This window comes from Grampus griseus (assembly GCF_964374135.1).
Source record: "Grampus griseus genome assembly, chromosome: 13".
Lineage (NCBI taxonomy): Eukaryota > Metazoa > Chordata > Mammalia > Artiodactyla > Delphinidae > Grampus > Grampus griseus.
In genome coordinates this window covers 53,116,212-53,137,298 of record NC_139007.1, presented here as the reverse complement: position 1 = coordinate 53,137,298, position 21,087 = coordinate 53,116,212, and the positions used below count along the sequence as shown (strand labels likewise).

The 21,087-nt window shown below is 37.3% G+C and overlaps 1 protein-coding gene across 1 annotated transcript; it reads right to left on the bottom strand.

Moving 5' to 3' along the window:
* Positions 1 to 383: 383 nt before the first annotated feature.
* Positions 384 to 17,315, bottom strand: HINT3 (histidine triad nucleotide binding protein 3). The gene is made up of 5 exons (XM_082668975.1): positions 16,899 to 17,315; positions 9,542 to 9,659; positions 6,060 to 6,129; positions 4,030 to 4,156; positions 384 to 1,928 (listed from the first exon to the last, which is right to left on the bottom strand). Exons 1-5 carry the CDS (start codon positions 17,097 to 17,099, stop codon positions 1,896 to 1,898), a joined length of 549 nt encoding a protein of 182 aa, XP_082525101.1. The 5' UTR covers positions 17,100 to 17,315; the 3' UTR covers positions 384 to 1,895.
* Between the last annotated feature and the right edge of the window lie 3,772 nt (positions 17,316 to 21,087).

The following is a 21,087-nucleotide window of genomic DNA, read 5'->3' as shown; positions in this document are numbered from 1 at the left end:
CTCCACCTTCAGTGAACAAAATGGAATTTGGATGTTCAGTTGTTAAGTAAATAATAGTGGAAGCAGAACCCAAGGAAAGTACATGTTGGTCTCTCAGCCTAAACTTCCACTATCTACCTGCCTAACATTGAGTCTCAAATACTCAGTTCTACTGCCACCTGCTCTCAAAATTGTTTCCCTCTCCATAGCCTCTTCTATGGACATTTTTGTACTTAACATACCAAATTGTACTCACTGGTTTTGTCTGATCTTCGTATTAGCAATTAAAGGCAGACTGTCCTTTCTCACTTCTATATTTCCTGATCCTGGCAATGTCTGGTACATGTTAAATGCTCACCGAATTTATTTTTTTTATTTTTGGCTGCATTGGGTCTCCGTTGTTGCGTGCAGGCTTTCTCTAGTTGCAGAGAGCGGGGGTTACTCTTCATTGTGGTGTGCGGGCTTCTCATTGCGGTGGCTTCTCTTATTGCGTAGCACAGACTCTAGGCGCAGGGGCTTCAGTAGTTGTGGCACGCGGGTTCAGTAGTTATGGCTCCTGGGCTCTAGAACTCAGGCTCAGTAGTTGTGGCGCACAGGCTTAGTTACTCCACGGCATGTGGGATCTTCCTGGACCAGGGCTCGAACCTGTGTCCCCTGCATTGGCAGGTGGATTCTTAACCACTGTGCCACCAGGGAAGCACACTAAATGTTTTTTGAATGAATTAATGAACAAATGAACTAAACAATATTGATTCCAGAGGTTGTAACTAAGTATTTCATTACTTAAAACTATGTTTAATATCATCCCCCAAAAAAGAAGGTTAAAAAAAAAACCACTACTCTTCTCAGCCTGTTCCTAAGATCAATACTTTAATCCTTATGTTCATTTATATTCATGTATATGGTACCGTTATACACTGGCACAATGTAAGATTAGCTTTCAGTACTTATTTTTCATTCACATTCACTATTGTTAGTAGATTAGCACCAAAAGACAATTCCTAAAGAAATATGTCTCATGAAATGATTTATCAATATATTAATGTTGCTATTAAAATTAATTTTCTCATCCAATCTATCTCTACTTTCAAATCAGGACTTTTTCATGATAAAAGACAGGTCTAACCACTTTTTAATTCTAATTTTCCTTTGGTATAATAAATAAGCCATAGAGCAACAGTTTCTGCCAGTTTTAATAGATTAATGTAACCACTTATGTTTCTTCCCAATTTACGTTCTTACAGGTAAAATTCCATTACAATGAATTCTCTTGGATAGCCAAATTGATTGTTATAGCAAACCCACTGTTACAGTGAAATTATTTTATATATATTACATAGCTTCAGGATCAATTTATTACAAAGATGCTAGGATTCAAGAAGTGAAAGCCAGCATCTGAAACCTGAGTAAAAAGTGACACATATACAGTTCTTTCCATCAATAAGATCAGAGATCCCTGTGTAGTACGGTACTGTTTATTTTGAAATTTTGTGTGTAAAATTACAGAACAATCAAGAAATAATTTCTCTTTCTCCTTCATATAATAAAGGCTCCAACAAGTACTTCTTATACCAGTTTATTCTTCATAAATAAATCACTATTATAATTGACTATTGAGAAATTAAAATGTTTGAACTTTAAAAAAAATACAGAGCCCTTCTTGATTAACAGAATTTGTTTTAATGGGATTTTATCTATAGTATCTTATACCTTAGATGAGGAACCACTAAAACAAAGTCAATGACAAAATATTCATATAACTATATCACAGATTTCAGGAAACAAACATTAAGAAACAATTTAAAACTACCCAGTAATAGCTTCACATAAAACCCAATTGTAATTAGACTTCAAAGAGACCAGAATATTAGTTTATGTTGAGCTAAAATTAGGAAAATCTTCCACTGTTGACATTTTCATGTTCTTAGTTTGTCAATCAAATAATCAGCCTGTAATGGAAAAATAACATATTTTTTTATTCTAGTTATCATAGCCTACATGAAATAATTCTACTGGTACCCCTATTATAATAAGCCACAGCAGAAGAACTGGATACTACATATTCTGTTCCTAAAAATATCTTACAAAATACTCTCAACATAACAGTTTTCAAACTACAGTAAAGGTGTTTATTCTATACTATATATAAATATGCAGATTTTTATCCACATTGCCTTTTTGTTAGATAGTTTCAATAAGGAAAATAAATATAATACTAAAGACATGGAAGAACCTGAAATGCATTTAACTAAGTGAAAGAAGCCAATCTGAAAAGGCTACAAACAATATGATTCTAACTACATGATATTCTGGAAAAGGAAAAACCAGAGACATTAAAAAGATCAGTGGTTACCAGGGATTAAGGGGGAGGGAGAAATGAATAGTCAGAGCACAGAGGATTTTCAGGGCAGTTAAACTATTCTGCATGATTCTACAATTGTTGATATATGTCATTATACATTCATCCAAACCCACAGAATGTACAACACCAAGAATGAACCCTAATGTAAACTATGGACTTTGAGTGATAATAACATGTCAACGTAGTTTCATGGATTATAACGAATGTATCACTGTGGTGTGTAGGATGTCGACAGTGGGGAAGACTGCGAGTATGTGGGGACAGAGGGTATACGGGAACTCTGTGTACTTTCCATTCAATTTTGCTGTGAACCTAAAACTGCTCTAAAAAAATAAGGAAAACAAAAAGAATAAAAAGTAAACTAAAGCCTTCTAGTTACATCATTTCAGATACTTTTCTCAATCATCATATATCTGAAAAATTATGTAAGATTTCAGAATAAACGGTAACATCTTTATCTTGATTTTTTCAGTCTCATAATATATACTTAAATACCTAGATTTAAGAAGAGTTCAGATTCCCAGGACGAACCATTAATAGATCTCATAACTTTGTTCATTCATTTTTTTCCCAACTAAAAAATCATGTAAGGAAATACAGTTTAAAAAGTATAAAAATGTATTTCTAATTATTTTTTACTATAAAAGCATAGATAGTGTAGAAACTTAGAAATACAAATAAGAAAAAAATATCTGTTTTTTATCATACTGATTTTTTTTAAGAGACCACACCAGCTTCCTACAAAATGTCCCACTTTTTAATTTCAAATATATACACCACATACATTAAATATATGGACAACAAGTTGAGGAGAGAGATAATAAGTTTGAAATATGAAGTTTCTAGAAATCAACTGCTTTTTCATTTCTTTTGTACTATGACTATAATAATAATCTGCATTAACTAATGGTAATTACTTAATTTGCAATTTGATGGTTTTTCAGATATAGCAACTATAGGTCACCTTATCATCATGGACACATAAAATAAGAAACATAAATTACTAGTCAAGTGGCCCTGGAAGGACAGAGTCATTTAATAACTAAAGCTTGACTGTCAGGTTACAAGCCAATAATCAGTTGAATTCTATTCTACTTTTGCCCTAGTAAAGCAAAATTCTGCAATTTTTTTAGGCTCAAAGCTTCAACTTCAGATCTAGTAGCTGATGCTACTACTTGCATCAATTTCTGCAATGAGGTTGATGATGACAGAGGCAGCAGATAACATTTACTGAGCCCTCACTATCTGCAATGTACAGTTTTAAGTGCTTTACATGTTAATTATTTCATCAATCCTCTTATCAACCCTAGATGTAGGCACTATTACCTATATGTCAGTAGTAGATAAAAAAACTTGGGCCTTAAAAAGTTTAAGTAACTTGCACATGGTCACTCAAGTAACTAATAGAGCCACAATTCAGAATTCTGAACTATTAATGCCATGAACTTCTATATCATATCCTCTGCTTACAATTGAGAGACTTTGCCATAGTATCGCTTCCTACAGATTTGATGACCTGGAAAAGTACCCCAAATTAAAAATATTATTTTAGATATGTGCAAATAGAATGTTAAAACAGATGATCAAGTCTGTAAGTGCCCACTGTTGCCAAGAAAAGAAAAACTACAACAAAAAGGACAAATATTTTAAATATTTTTGTATGCTGCTAGCATAACAATAACACTTACTGTGATAAACCAATAGGAATTCACTCTATAAACCAATTTTGATAAGAAGCTAAGCTGATCGGCTGGTGCCAGAACATGAAGGTGCAAATGGGAAATGGAACAGAATGGTGGCACATGGAAACCCATTCTGAAACAGCAAGGTAAGAGATAATTGACAAATTAGTTCTACAACAGTTTAAAACTATATTTTCAGGTTAAAACACATAAATATTAAATATATCCAAAACAAGTTACCTGAGGTAGACAGATTGCCACTCAAACATCTCTTTCCCTGTTTTTCTTTATGAACTTGAGAGTATTCACACAGTTCATCTTCATGTTGAAGTTCACAATAAGATAAACTCTTCATTGAGAAAGGTTTTCACAGAATATTATGCCTCTGTATAACCCTTATGAATTCTGAGCTGGCATTATGTCTTATTACTTCAGTTCTTATCATATTAAGCTTTAATTCTCCTAAAAGATGTCTCTGCAGTGAATCTTAAAATTACTGAACGCTGAAGTAGAAGTAGGATTCCTTTTTCCAAGACATAGCCAGTAGATGGCGCACTTTCTCCTTTAATAAAGTGGTCATTTCCTTACCCTCACTAAAAAAACTTTATCATCACTTAAGTTTCTTGAATACTAAAAATAAGTTAGATGATAACTATTCATAACTATTTGCTTTATAAAATATTTACAAGAGAATTCCTTTGGTAAAAAAATTTTTTAATATGATTTAACCTCTTAAAAATCCATTTACACACAGTTTTGGAAGTCTACTTTGTAAGTGGAGCAAGGCACACCTGTAACAATAATTCAAGCCTAGAAATATTTGCCTGTTCAAACTAGAAGTAAGTCTCAATTTTTAAAAAAGACTAAAAATGACTGGGAACGTGGGAAGAAGGCAAGGAGAGGTGCTATAATGCAGCAGGACAGGACAGACTGTGGAATCAGATCCGTAACATATTGAAAAGCCTCTACCACCACCCAGAAAAGGAGACTAGGTTTTCCCTCTATGAAACAGGAGTCATATAATGGAATCAAGTAATCTAAAAGCAAGAAGTAACTCAAGGGTTCACTCAACCTTTTCATTTTAAAGATTTTAAAGATGGGGAAACCAAGATCTAGAAAGTTGAAGAGACTTCTCAAGGTCACAAAGTTAGGCAGTGGTAGAGCTAGAATTGAAACTCAGGGCTCTTGACAACCAGTCCAGTGTTCATTCTTCTAATGAGCACTTCTATGACTGGGAAGGGAACGTGTTGGTTTTGACCAAAGGGTCTCAAATACCATCTGTTCCTTGTCATTATCACCCTTGGATATAGTTCATAATAGTTTTCACAGGATTTTCACACATTCAATCTCATTTTAGCCTACAAGTAGGCACTGCAGGTATTATCTTGGAGAGTTTAAATGACTTGTCTAAAGTAACACAGCCAGTACAACTACAGTAGAAGCAAGTAACACTGATAGCATTAGAATTCAGGCCTCTGAATTCCAGTTCAGAGGTGTCAAAGTAATCACTATACTTGCCTTGGTACTACTTTGATCATACAAGGCAAAATCGAAATCTTTTAAAAAGAAAAAATAAATAGATTAATTAAAACAGTTACCAAATTGAATATTGAATGCTTTTACTCAAACTTTGGTTAATGTCAGAGTGCAGTTCAACAAATTCAAGTTACTTTCATGCTAGAAGGGTAATAATATATTTTTAAATCACATAAAATAAATTTTTTCTAAGGAAATTCAATTTACTCACAATTTTATAGGAATGCACATATTGAACAAAGAGGACTAAGCAACTAATTTTACCTACCCACTGCTTCAATATACTTGTCTGTCCAAAACTAAATGTGGTGATTATTAGACGATGTTGAGATGTGAAAAAAAGTTTTGTTTATTAAATTTACCAATGAACAATATGTTCACTTTCAGGAAAACTGCATTTAAACCATGAATTCTGCCATCTCTACTTTCGTTTTCCTGAGGAAATAACATTTCAGAAAAACCAACTGCATATATTGGTTTCTATCTGGAAGTATACATACCTCGTATTTTTGAAGTCAGTGAAATTATTCCTTTCAAGAATGGTTTTTCCAACAGTTACCATGTTCTCAACTACAAAACAGTAAAGAAACTACATTACACTATAGGAGCCATTAAGTTCACTACCTAGTTATTAACCCGAAATTTTAGGGTCCTAGTAAACAGTCGTATCAAATGCATACACATTTAAAGACATCCAGTAGCTTTAAGTTACGAAGAAATTTGCTTATCAACAACTGAAATGAAGGTTCAACCCATCACAAACTGTCACACATAAGCTGACTTTGAACAGCTGTTGAGGGATATTACCAAGTGACTGTTTAGGACATCTGATCCTACTGAGGTCTAATTCTAATCATAAGGAAACCAAGTAATTAAACAAAAACTGTTTGAGTTAAGAGGACAAGAAAACTTTGAATTTGTCTTTGAACTCAAATTAGGAATATGACATCCCTTTATGTTGGCCCAGCCATGACTAGCTAAATGTTTTGTTTTGGCTTCCAAACTCTTATTTGCCTTAGCATCTTTATTGTCTCAATGTTTCATGGCCTTCAGGTGGGAATATGCTTCCCCATTAAAAAAATTTTGGTAACCCAGGATCTTCAAAGCACAATGCCAAACTTTAGATCTCTTTTGTTTCTGAATGGTGTAATCAAGCATTTGAAAAGAGAAGAAGTGAGAGAATCTGCAGAGGGCAGTTGTTATAATGAGGCTTATAAAATCATTGCTAACAGTTTACCTCTCTAAGTCAGGCTTGAGTGGGAAGGCTTCCATGACAAGGCCAGTACCACAAGGTCAAAAAAAAAGCTCATGTTACTTCGAGCCAGACTGTATCTTGTTTTCTTTTAAAAATACTCCCAAGGGCTTCCCTGGTGGTGCAGTGGTTGAGAGTCCGCCTGCCGATGCAGGGGACACGGATTCGTGCCCAGGTCTGGAAAGATCCCACATGCCGCGGAGCGGCTGGGCCCGTGAGCCATGGCCACTGAGCCTGCGCGTCCGGAGCCTGTGCTCCGCAATGGGAGAGGCCACAACAGTGAGAAGCCCGCGTACCGCAAAAAAAAAAAAAAAAAAAGACACAAGAAGTATTTCCAGACATAAAAAGGAACATTTTACAATGATAAAAATGGATCATTGAGAAAACATGACAATCATAATTACATATTCACTTAAAATCAGATCCAAAATACATGAAGCAAAACCTATTGTCTCTTTCCTATTTCATTGATATCTACTCTACTATTTCCTTCTTTATACTTTATTTTGATCTGATTTGCTTGCCTCTTTGCAGCATCCTAAACTGGAAACTTAGGTCATTGGTTTTGTACCTCCTTTTCTAATGTAAGCACTTAAAGCTATAAATTTCCCTCTAGGTACTTCTTCAGCTACATTCTACAAATTTTGTTATGTTGTATTTTTATTACCAATCAGTTCAAAATATTGTCTTTTTTTCCTATTTATTTAGAAGTTACTTAAAAGTGTTTTAACTTAAAAATATTTAGTGCTATTCTAGATTTTATTATTTATTTTAATTCCATGGTCATCAGACAATGTATTTTATAAGATTTTGATCATCTGAAATGTACTGAGACTTATTTTATTGTCCAGAATATGGACTATCTTGGTGAACATGTGCTCATAACAAAATGTATATTCTATAGTTAGGTGAAGTTCTATTAATGTCAATTATAGTCACAGTGCTTGATAGTATTATTAAGTTCTTCCATATGCTTATTATTTTTCCAACTTTATAGACTGTATAAAAATATTAATTTCAAGGACTTTTAAAGTTTTATTATGGAAATATTCAAATATACACAAAATCAGTAAAAACAGTACATATAATGAAATCCCAAACACCCACCACGGTGCTTCAAAATTAGTAACATTTGATTTGCAACTGTTATAAAAACTTTTAACAAGAAAAGAAATACTAGAAAAAGAAAAGCAAGCATAAACACATTTCTCCCTCCTTAAGAAAAACAGTATAAAAGGAAATACTTAAGGCTGGTGGTTGTTGCCTAGTACTAAATACTGCACGTATATTGGCCTCTGTCTGTTGGAAGGAGCATGAAACATACTGATAGAACTGAAGATGACTAAGGAATTTCACAATATCTCGAAAAAACAGTTTAAAAACTGGTAATTCAGTAGTCTAAACACTAATAAACCACATATCGAGGTTTTCATCAAAGAGATTTCTTAGTCACCTTCAAAAATCTGGCCCAACTTATCTATCTTGCCAGCTACCTTAAAGTATTGACCAAACATCCCAGACCCTGATGACAATGGCTATTGAAGCAGGTTTGAAGTAAACTTAGCAATGTCTTAGTAAACCGTAGCTGACAAGTCACAGAAATCATGTATAGGAAAATACAGGATAATCCTGTAAGAGACAAGATTTCAGAATCTCTTTTTCAGAGGCTAAAAGTTCATCACTAAAATCTCATAATTAAACTTTGGTCCTACTTCATCTATACAGGAAATTACCAGGCAGGAAACTACAAGGCAGGTACCAATATGGTCTCACTCTCAGGTAATATGTACTCATATGCCATACTATAACTTATTTGTTTATAACTTTTTTAAAATTAATTTTTATTGGAGTATAGTTGCTTTACAATGTTATATTAGTTTCTGCTGTACAGCAAAGTGAATCAGCTATATGTATACATATATTCCCTCTTTTATGGATTTCCTTCCCATTTAGGTTACCACAGAGCACTGAGTAGAGTTCCCTGTGATATACAGTAGGTTCTCATTAGTTATCAATTTTATACATAGTAGTGTATATATATCAATCCTAATCTCCCAACTCATTCCACCTCCCCATTGCCCCCTTGGTATCCATACGTTTGTTCTCTATGTGTGCATCTCTATTTTTGTTTTGCAAATAAGTTCATCTGTATCATTTTTCTAGATTCCACATATAAGTGATATTATACGCTATTTGTTTTTCTCTTTCTGACTTACTTCACTCTGTATGACAGTCTCTAGGTCCATCCACGTCTCTGCAAATGGCACAATTCCGTTCCTTTTTATGGCTGAGTAATAGTCCATTGTATATATGTACCACATCTTCTTTATCCATTCTATTTGTTTATAAGTTTTCATATTATCTTTCACTTTCAGAATCAAGAAAGCCATCATTTAAAAAGCATAAAGAGGCATTATCTTTTAGAGATTTAAAAAATTAAATAACATGGCGTCTGAGATTTGCTTAAAATCCACTGTGGGAGAAGGTTAATATATGTAAAGAAATTGGCCATGAGTTAATAAATGTTGAAGTTGGGTGATAAATACATGGAGATTATACTATTTTCTTTATTTTTGTACATATTTGAAATTTTTCATAATGCAAGTTTCAAAAAGCCATAATGCTCCTTTATCACAATACCTGGCTAAACTGTTTCTTTTCAATTGTCACTGCCATCACTGATGCCAGTTCACGATGATATAACCATGAAGAATACTGCCATCAACTTACCCAGTTCTATCTGATCTTTCTTTAGATATCTGCAGTTTCCAATATGCATCTTTGGCACCACAAGATAATGATGAGGTGCTGCTGGCTTGATATCTTTGAAGCAAACTAGGTCTTCATTCTAAAGGAAAATATCATTTGTTAGTGAATTTTTAAAAAGAATTTCCTAATGCTGTTCTGGCATGTCTTAAACATCATACATAAATCTCAGTCTGATAGGGAAGTGGTGCTTATGTTACAACTAATCTCAATTGGGCAGTTTTGTGATTATGCATTATGTCCATAAAGACAAGCTTTAGCTTCCTTCATGAGATGCTTCCTTCATGAGATTCCTTCATGAGATGCTTTAGCTTCCTTCATGAGATTTATTCCAGAGAAGAAAAAGACTTATATAAAATCAATTTCCGGAAAACAATTATGAATGAAGTTCATTAAAACTTCATTACCATAATCCCAGAGTTCTTTTTAATTTCATTATATATTTCTCCATCTCTACCCTAAGGTTTTTCTACTCCTAATATGTACTTTTAAAGGTTCTACCACAGAATCATAGCAAGATTGATAAATTCTTTTTTACATTTACTTTTTTTCCAAAGTGCCATTTTCTTCATTTATAACATCATCTAGCATCTATATATCCAGGGGTTACATTTTTAAACATTTTTACAATAATTATAAATACTTTTTCTTTATGTTTACTTGCCACTTTATAGCATTAAAAAGACTCTGAAATGCTGAAACAAACTCTAGTATACTGTACTAAGTTATGTGTCCAGTCCATTACATGTATGGTATCAGTTTTCTGGTTTCTATACTCCACACATTAATGTAAGGAAAAAAGAAAAGGAAACAAAAAAGGGAGTCTTTCAACCTATTAACATTTGAGTTTCAAGTTTTTTCAAAAGAAAAATCTATATTCCCTAAATAACCTTATTCAATATCTTATATTAAAAAATTAGTCAAAATTAAATAAAATCAGTATCAATAAGCATAGTTTCCCAGAATGCACTGTTGCTCACTAGTTCTCCATTCCAAGAACTAAAATTCAGTTGGAACAAGGGCCTCATATCCATGCCCATAATCTTGATTTCAGTGAGAATAATGATGAAAGGCAATTGTACATCCTGTAACACGAACTTCCTTATCAGTATCCATACTGCTCATCTAAGCTTCAGGTGACTGACAAATTGACCTGCAGTGAGACCACAATTCAGTGAATGGGACTTTTTGTCTACTTTAGCCCCCAGCAGAGTCATGACTGAAATGGAGGGCAGCAAAAATACAGTATTATGTGTCCCTCTCCTATCTCAAGGCTTCTATAAAATGTCCACAATATCACTCTATTAAAATATTGCTTAAATATTGATTTTGTTGCTGTCCTCATTTACATACTTTCAACCAAGAGCTGCCAGAATGTGGAGGCACAGCCACACAAAAATCTCCATTATTTTTCCAGATATTGAGTGTAACCTGCCTATAAGATGAGAATAGAGAGGGGGAGAAATTGTAACTTTTAAGACCTTGAAGTAAACAGTGATCAACTGAATGTAGCATGAGCTATGAGGAAAGTACACAAACAAGAAATGAATTGAGGTGCCTGCCTACAGAAACGGATTTATGCTGTGTATTTAAAGAGTATGAGAATCCTATTGCCCCCAAACTTTGAGGAAAAATCTATAGCAGCTATTGCTTTGTGTTAATGTATCAGGAAAATGAAAGGAAAAGAATCTGTTACTCTCTTCGGCTGATGCAAGACAAAGGTTTGAGGATAAGATAGAAAATTTAGTAGAAACAGAAAACCATGAGAGGTGACTAGGGATAATGTATGCAGCATACTCCCCCCAGCGCCAAGAGGAAATCTTCTGATATACTGGGGAAAGTGATGGGTTTCCTGCAATTCAGGGACAGAGACTCAGACCAGGTGGGTGTGTGTGTGTGTGTGTGTGTGTGTGTGTGTGTGTGTGTGTGTGTGTGTGTGTGTGTGTGTGTGTGTGTGTGTGTGTGTGTGTGTGTAAATTTACGTAAATATGTATACATGTGTATATATATGTATATGTGTGTTATATATACACACACACGTGTGTGTATAGTCCCAGAAGGTTGGTTGACTTGGGGAACCCCAAGAGCTAACCCTAACCCTAAAATAACAAGTATGACAATTATTTCCATTTTTATTATGGTTTTCCCGTCTAGTAGTAACTTTAAATATACATATCCATGGAATGTTTTAGAAAGGGATAAGATCAAAAGGGATAAGACAGCAATGTTTTTGAATGTTTAAAGTTTTCCATTATTTACTTAATGCTTCCAGCTGAGAAACAACTAGTATCGGGGGTCAAATCTAGTACAACAAAATTGTACTTCCCAGACTGATTCATAACACAACAATTTTATATGTCTTTATTTCCCCCTCAATTATGGCATTAACTTTTAAAAATCCAGAGGTAATTCTTTCTGGTACAGAATACATCCCGATTAGAATTATTTTGAGATAATATAGCTGAATTCTACCTCAAAGCAGGAGTAACACTTCTTTAGATTCATGGAACTACAAAATGCTAGTCTAAAGGATAACAGGAGAAAAACATTAAAGAAGCTCTTAAAAATCTGCTGTCATACATGACTCAGCCATAAGAATGAACCAAATGCCCAGTTCTGTCCTCATCTCCCAAAACCCTATTTTGAAAGGTTCTGTTTACTAAATGTCATGTGTGAATATTTTATTTTCCCAATTCTCGTTAATTAAAGAAACCTACCAATTGACATAACTGTCATCATCACCAGCAGATAAAATTCCTGTCAAAAGCAAAGCGATGACGTTTTATTTAGCCTATGCAATCAATGACTGAATTAGATTTCCGTTAAGCTTTCTAAAATACTGAAACTGGCTCTCTGATGTCTCTCATTGCTACTACTGATCTAGCCAGTATTTAGACTCTTCATTTAAAAGAAAGACTGGGGCTTCCCTGGTGGCACAGTGGTTGAGAATCTGCCTGATAATGCAGGGGACACGGGTTCGAGCCCTGGTCTGGGAAGATCCCACATGCCGCGGAGCAGCTGGGCCTGTGAGCCACAACTACTGAGCCTGCGCGTCTGGAGCCTGTGCTCCGTAACAAGAGAGGCTGCGACAGTAAGAGGCCCACGCACTGCGATGAAGAGTGGCCCCCGCCTGCCACAACTAGAGAAACCCCTCGCACAGCAACGAAGACCCAACACAGCACAAATAAATAAATTAATTAATAAACTCCTACCCCCAACATCTTCTTAAAAAAAAAAAAAAGCCACTACAAACCCGTACAGGAAAGCTATCCAAAGATCACTCATTAAAAAAAATAAATAAAAGAAAGACTGTCCTCCCATTCCACAGATAAAGAGGCAAAAAATATGAAATAATATTTGTACAAGGCTATTCTTTGCAGCATGATTTATGATAGCAAAAGACTGAAAATAACCCAACTGTCCATAAAATTCAACTAAGACTGGCTGAATAAATTACAGTAAATCCATACAGTGGAGTATTGTGTAGTTATAAAAAGGAATGAGGAAGATCTTTATACACTTATGAAATCATTTCTGGAATAAATTGCTAAGGTAAAAAAGAAAAAGCATGGAACAAGGTTAAGCTATCTTTTGTGTAAGAAGGCAGAGTATACATATAAACACACGCATACATATCTACTCACAAAGGAAAGATAAACCAAAAATATTTTTTAAAGGTTTGTTACGGGGAAAGAGGAACAGGGTAGAGATAACAAGAGAATGGATACTAGACTTCAAATGTACTTTGCTTTACAATTTTGATTTTAAAAGCATGTGAATATTTACCATACATTTTTGGACTCAAAAAAAAAAAAGTAGTCCTTAACAATGGAAAACAAACAGAAATGAGTGAACCTAACTATTTGTCATGTTGGTAGCATAATTACACAGAGAAAAGATAATTTCAAGTGACTTTAAAATACAGAATTTTGACTACCTATACCTAGTGATACCCACTAAAAGAGAATTTTTCATGTCAATTCAGATCATAGGCAAGCTTCTCAAGTGTAGGACATGCCATGTTCATCTTTGACCTCCAAGTGAGTAACACATATCAATAGTAAGCCTGCAAAACCTGTTCAGTAAATGACAGTTGCTTAAACAGAAAGATAAAACTACCCATAGTCCCTTATCTACCCCTTAAAAAAATGGTGTGTCATTAGGGTTTTCATATACTTTTCCTCAGAAATGGATGAACTTCAGGCTTCCCTGGTGGCGCAGTGGTTAAGAATCCGCCTGCCAATGCAGGGGACACGGGTTCGAGCCCTGGCCCGGGAAGATCCCACATGCTGTGGAACAACTAAGCCCGTGTGCCCCAACTACTGAGCCTGCACTCTAGAGCCTGCGAGCCACAACTACTGAAGCCCGTGCGCCTAGCGCCCGTGCTCCACAACAAGAGAAGCCACGGCAATGAGAGGCCCACGCACCACAACGAAGAGTAGCCCCCGCTTGCCGCAACTACAGAAAAGCCTACGCGCAGCAACAAAGACCCAACTCAGCCAAAAATAAATAAATAAATTTATTTGAAAAAAAGAAATGGATGACTTTCTTAAAGTTGGAATTATGGCCATTGTTTGACTATAACAGCGTTTCTTAAACTTTTCTCATTATCACCCTCCTAAGGAACATTTTTAGACTTTTTCCTAATTGCCCTCCCATGATATGTTAATATCACAAATATATTGTGTATCTCTCATGTCCTATATGGCATAGCTGTACTTTATATATAAAGAGTAAACCATATACTTTCCTCCTTCACCTCCTTCAGGGCTTCATTCAAATGCCACCTTCTTAGTGCAGCTTTTCCTGACTAAAAATTTAAAATTTGCATCCCTTTTCTCTTTTTTCATTCCCATCTAATGAACTATGTATCAATATTTTGATATATATATATATCCATTCTCTATATTTTACTTATTATGTTGCTTACTATTTCCTGTGAGTAAGCTCCATGAGGACAAGGATTGTTGCACATTTTATTTACTGCTATATCCTAATGCCTCCAACAGTGCCTGACACACAGAAGGCACTCATTCAAATACTGAGTAATGGATGAGTGACTGAGTTTCTCTTTCTCAGGGACAAACCTCTACCACCGTGGGCCATTTTAAACCTCTCTCCATTGGCGCCTTCCCATCGGGATTTAAATGCACCAAAGTCTTCCCTGTTTTAAAAAGCTTTCTCTTAACTCCATCTCCTCCTGTAGTTACCTTACCTTTTCCCTTCTCCCCAAGACTGCCAAACTTCCTTCAAAAAGTCGTCTGTATTTGCTGTCTTCAATTTTTTATCCTTCAGGTTCTTATCAACTACAATCTGCCTTCTGCCTCACCACTGCACTGCAGTTGCTCTCCTCAAGGTCAATGACCATCACTCTGGGGACAAAACCAGTTCTGATCTAAGTTGCCCTCTCTGCAGGCATATTGGAGAGTCACCTAACCCAGATTCGAGGATTAGGGAAGGCTGATGTTGCTGCCAATTCCTATCTTCCTAACATACTCCCTTCCCTTAGCTTTCCCAGTTTTCCCTCTGTTTCTCTCTCCTCCTTTCAGGTCCTCTTCCTCTGCCTCTTTCTTGTAGGGGCCCCTTCACTTCTTACTCTACATATACTTCCTAGGTGATCTCATTAATTTCCCTCTTTTCAATTTCCATCTGTAAGCTGACAGTTTCTATAATCTGAGCTAGAGATGCATATCTGTGCAGAGTCAGACTCCTAAATATCCTTAAATTGATTGGCTTTTCTTCATTCCCATTACTACATCTTATTTCAGGCCATCATCAGGCTGGATTACTTCAACAGCCTCATAACTGATCTCCATGCCTCCAGGCTGGTCCTCTCTAAATCATTCTCCACAATGGTGTCAGATAATCTTTCAAAGATCAAACCCTTTCATGTAACTTCTCAACCCCTTCCTTCCAAGCCAGCATTAACAGTAGCATTAAACACTGTAGAGCTTCCCTTCACTCTTCAAATAAAGCCAAAACTCCTTAACATGAATTACAGTAGCCTTAATAACTTGGCCCCTTGTCTACCTCCCTAGCTTCACCTTTCACCACTCATCCCCTCGAACTCCATGCTCCAGTTAGACTGAATTTCTGTTCTCCTGTGGCAGAAACCAAACCTCTGAAGGTGCTCTTTACCAGGGGCATCTTCTCTCCTCCTCACCTGACCAATGCCTACTTACTTTTTCGTGTCTCACTTCCTCTGGAAAGCCTTCCCTATCCCTTCAAATCTGGGCCAGGTGCTCCTCGCAGGAGCCCTGCAAAATACTGCAGGTGGTAAAACCATCTCATCATACAACAGGGCACTGTTATCAGCTGCCTCTTCTGTCCCTTTAGATTATAAAATCCAGACAGGGACTATCCTTTACCTTGCTCACCAATGAATCTCCAACAGTGCTTAGAAGGAAGTCAATTTACTTTTAACAAATGAATGAATGATTACCACAAAAAACCACAAAGAAGCCCAGAATCTTTGGACCTGATTCTTTCAAAAGATGTTTCTTGGGCTTCCCTGGTAGCGCAGTGGTTGGGGGTCGGCCTGCCGATGCAGGGACACGGACTCCTGCCCTGGTCCGGGAGGATCCCGCGTGCCGCGGAGCGGCTGGGCCCGTGAGCCATGGCTGCTGGGCCTGCGCGTCCGGAGCCTGTGCTCCGCAACGGGAGAGGCCACAGCAGTGAGAGGCCCGCGTACCGCAAAAAAAAAAAAAAAAAAACAAAGTATGTTTCTTTAAAGGCAAGTCGAGCTGGTGGAAGAAAGTGCCTACCAGATCATCTGTTTTAAAATATCTGGACAAAGTCTTAATGCTCTGAAAATGTCCACATATCCTAACTGATAACACTTCTAAGGAACTGGACCCTTTAGTGGAAATCAGAATCTATTAAGTAATAGTTTGACCTCGGACCCACTCCTGCCAGCCTATTTTCAGTCAATCTAACAAACAGGTTTTCACAATTACCATTATCTATTTTCTACTGGTTTCTCTTCAGTACCAGTATTAAGAGTGCGGAATGTAAAAGCAGTGTCTAGAAAGGCGGGGGGAGGGGGGTCCCTTTAATAAAATCAGAGGCCATACATGCTATTGTCCACAAAGTACCTCGGCAGCTGCAGAGAGACTTTACCACTACATTTTCTCCCCTTAGAATAGCAAAGAGGTGGCTGACACTCCCTGCGCCTAGAGAAGCAAGTCTGTTATTAACACTAGGACACCCAGCCTCCCCTAGCCTCATTTATCAGGACCCTCCCCACCCGATCCACATCAACGAGGTCCCCTCGCGGAGCCCCCAGGAGCGATCGGGTCCCCGGTCGCGCGTCACCGCCAACCTCACAGTACAGGAGTTCAGTGCTGGGATCCTGCTGCGCCGCGATCCGGCAGAACACGCACTTGCTACTGTAGTTCTCGAGCTCCGGCGACTCTGCGGCGACGGCGGTGGTCTCCGAAGGGGATCCCAGAGGTTCTGCAGCCGCCGCTGCCTCAGAGTCGGCACATGACTTCTTGAAATCACATTCCTGCTCCTCCGCCATCGCCTCCGCTCCCGCGCCGCCGAGAGCCTCAGGATTCTCAACAGGGCCTACGCAGAGTTAGCCTCCCGCACCTCCTAGATTTTACCTCGAGGCGTCGCCCCTCGCCTGGCGTTGGGGCGGATAGGGAGTTGGGCACGCTCGCTGATCCCGGGCCACGCCAGACCCAAGGCGACTGACTAGCTGCGGAGCCTCAAAGCCAGAGGCTCGCTTGCACGCCGGCTGCCACTAGGAGACGTGCGAGGACGCTACACGGAAGAGTGGTCGGCCGCGGCAGTTGCCCCTCCCTCTGCGTCTCGTTGGTAACTACGCAGGACTTCCGCCAAAACGCAGGCTCGCGCCCCACGTCGCGATGACGTCACGGGAGCGCCGTGTCCTCGGGGCGGAATGGAACCTGTTGACTGTACTGAACGTCGTTTCCCTGAATCCTGTAATGTAAGGTGCCCCAAGAGTGTATAACGATGTCTTAAAAAAAAGTTTTTAAAGTTTAATTTTTTAAGCTTACGAATTCGTAGGTTTTAAGAGAAAGAACAAAATATCTAGAACTTTGTTTTCAACAAGATCATAGTTGATCCTTTGTATACGCATTTTCAGCCATGATAATTTTAGGTACTAAGCTCAAAATGTGAAACTGAATTTCCCATCTGTCCTTAATTGTTGTTGTTGTTAACAGCACCAGCTAGATCAAAACAGCGCGCTTTGTCTCATTCTTCATACACAGGTAATGCGGAATCCTGTAGTTTATAGTCTGAAATATTCCGGAACTTTACTGCCAGTGGCTCATTATGCCTCACCTGGATCACTGCGATATCCTTCTAACTAATTTTCCTCCTTGTGTTTTCTGCCACTCAGGTAAAAACCGTGTGTTACCAACTCAGGTGCTTGGACTCTTAGGAGTCTCAGACTAAACTTTTAAAAGGCCTCTCGGGGCCAGGAAAGCCATGCAAAGGGATTATCACAGATTTTGCCTAACAGATTTGGATGAATTCCTCCCTTTTTGAGGTTCCCCCCAAAATACCTTGAAACTCTTGCATTTGTTTGGAGGTGGCCTTCCTTATTTATTGGATAAAGTTTCTGGGAACCTCTGAGTTTCCAATTTCTGGAGGGTTCAGGTAGAGAGAAAATATAAATGTTTCAATTCTACTTAGGGGTGTAATTTACCAAACTGCTATAAATCATAATTAGCTTGAGGGGAAGGGTTTCCTTGTATCTGGAGAACACAGAATAAAAGCCAGTAATATCTCAGGTGAGACGGAAAAATTATAACCATATCCATCAGTTTACTCAATCTCATGTAATTAATAGTTTTATAGAGCCATCTGGTTTACCCAGTTCAGCGGTATGATTTGAAAGTTATCAGAAACTTGTACTTGTCAAAAAGCCCTTTCTATGAATCTTCCTGAAATGAAGCATTTTTGTTTTTTTAAACTTATTTTATTGAAGTATAGTTGATTTACAATGTTGTGTTAATTTCTGCTGCACAGCACAGTGATGCAGTTATGCATGTATGTACATTCTTTTTCATATTCTTTTCCATTATAGTTTGTCACAGGAAATTGAATATAGTTTCCTGTGCTCTACAGTAGGACCTTGTTTATCCATTCTCTTTATAATAGTTTGCATCTGCTAATCCAGAACTCCCAATCCACCCCTCCCCCATTGGCAACCTCAAGTCTGTTCTCTATGTCTGTAAGTCTTTTCCTCTTTTGTAGATAAGTTCTTTGTGTCAGATTTTAGATTCCACATATAAGTGATATCATATAGTATTTGTCTTTCTCTTTCTGAATTACTTAGTATGATCATCTCTAGTTGCATCCATGTTGCTGCAAATGTCATTATTTCATTCTTTTTTATGGCTGAGTAGTATTCTATTGTATATATGTACCATATCTTCTTTATTCATTCATCTGTCAATGAACATGTAGGTTGTTTCCGTGTCTTGGCTGTTGTGAATAGTGCTGCTATGGACATAGGGGGAGGCGCACCTGTCCTGACGATGTCCCTGGTGATACCGGCGATTGCTTCGCTCACTTACCTGTTACTTTCAAAAACTTGCTTCCCATTCCCAAACCTTGGACTTGATATAGTTCCCTACCATGGAAGTGGGAAGAGCAAAACAAAGTATTTAAAATTGTCTGGAGTATATGTCCCAGTGTGGGAACAGGCAAAAATATAGGCACTTCGTGTGCACAGAGCTGCTACCTGGTGGGGTTCTGGATAGCTCCCCTGAGGAATAGCAATTTGCGTTGTGTGATAGTAAACTAATTTTAAATTTTATTTGTGAAATGGAGTGCTCTTTTCTAATTTCAAAAGGGCACCATATGGGCCAGTAGCAACCCTGCTTCAGAGCAGGCTCTGGAGTTAGACAGCTGTACAACTTACCATCTGTGAAGACATGGGCTAAGTTTTTTATCTTTCCCTGAGATATATATATATATATATATATATATCTGAAACACTCTGCTGCACACTTGAAACCAACACCTTGTAAATTAACTACACTTCAATAAAAATAACCAATATTGAAAATAATATACAATATGAATGTAAGTCACATTACTGTTATCAGTAGCAAACATTTATTAAGAGCCAACTCTGAACATCATACCATACTAAAACGAGCCTTTGTCTGTGCTTTCCGCATCGCTTACTGATCCATTTCTCTGCTCTCCTTTGCAACCAAACTCCCCCCCAAAAGTTGACTATACTCTTCCGAATCCCTCTCTCCTCTCACACTGTCTCCCATCAAGCTTTCACTGCCATCATCCCATCCAAACTATGCTGTCAAGTTGACCAATGACCCCCATGTCACCAAATCTAATTGTCTCTTCTCAGTGCTCATCTTTTCAGCAAAAGTTGATTATTATCTTCCTCTTGATAAAGCATTTTTTTCCTCTTGTTTTCCAGCACAGCACACTTTCAGATTTCCTCCTACTTGATTGGTTGTTCCTTCTGCAGTCTCCTTGGCTGCTTCCACTTCTTCCAAACCTCTCTCATCACTAATGGGCTTTGGTCCTAGGTTTTTCTGTCCCTCCTTCTCTCTCTCCCTCCCACTCACACATAAAAAGCTGTACATATTTAACATATACAATTTGATACTACTCTTCTCTTTAGCTATACTCACTCCTTTGGTGATCTCATGCAGCCCAATATCATCCCATTAGTCAGTGACAGAGCAGAGACCCCAACCCAAGCAGTCTAATGGGAACCTGTGCTCTTAAATCATGGTACTTTGACGTGTACATGTGTTCAGATATGTCTAGTATGAGTCATATTTATTAAATATACATATGTGAAAAAAAAGAAAAAAATATATACATATGAATTTGTAAGAAAGATACCTGAAAGAATACATACCAAATATATTTGCATTGTGATCTCTGGATGGGTAAATTATGTCTTGATGTTTTTCTTTTTTTTGGTTTTTCTGTATATTTTACATCTTCAACATTGAAAATATAGTACTTTTGTCGTAAGGAAAACATTTTAACAGATTTTTAAAATTCAGAATTCCAAATAAACTTCATTTCCTTTAATCATTCTCTATTTCATAAATAATCTCATTCCATAAATTTTTGAGTTGTTCAACCCTGATGTCAAGAGCCATGAAGCATTTTTAGGCAGATTTCTTGGTGTTTTGGGGAGAGACAGACAGTGGAGCTGCTACAACCATATGTCTGATACAGTGCAGTATTTAGTCCATTTTGCAGTGAGGATAGGAAAGTGTGTTGGTGAGTTTGTCTTAATCTCATAAAGTATCATCTCGTCAGTAACACCCCTTTTCCACATCCTAAATAGAAATTTCCTGGACACAAATACAAAAACCTTCTCTGGCTTATATTTAGTAAATAGGAGTAACTTTTTGCTGTTTCACTAGTGTCTCAAGAATTTTAGATTTTTCTGAAGGTGAAAAAAAAGCATGGACACACTTCCCTCTCCTTAAGAAAAACAGTATAAAAGGAAATACTTAAGGCTAGAGTGGCTGTTGCTT

Excerpts from the sequence above, each read along its gene's own strand:
- HINT3 (XM_082668975.1), bottom strand. The coding sequence starts at position 17,099 with ATGGCGGAGGAGCAGGAATGTGATTTCAAGAAGTCATGTGCCGACTCT. Across the intron at positions 9,660-16,898 it reads CTGAACTCCTGTACTGTGAG|AATGAAGACCTAGTTTGCTT; the intron begins GTTGGCGGTGAC and ends ATTTTCCTTTAG. Across the intron at positions 4,157-6,059 it reads ACTGACTTCAAAAATACGAG|AATGGGTTTCCATGTGCCAC; the intron begins GTATGTATACTT and ends TTGCTGTTTCAG.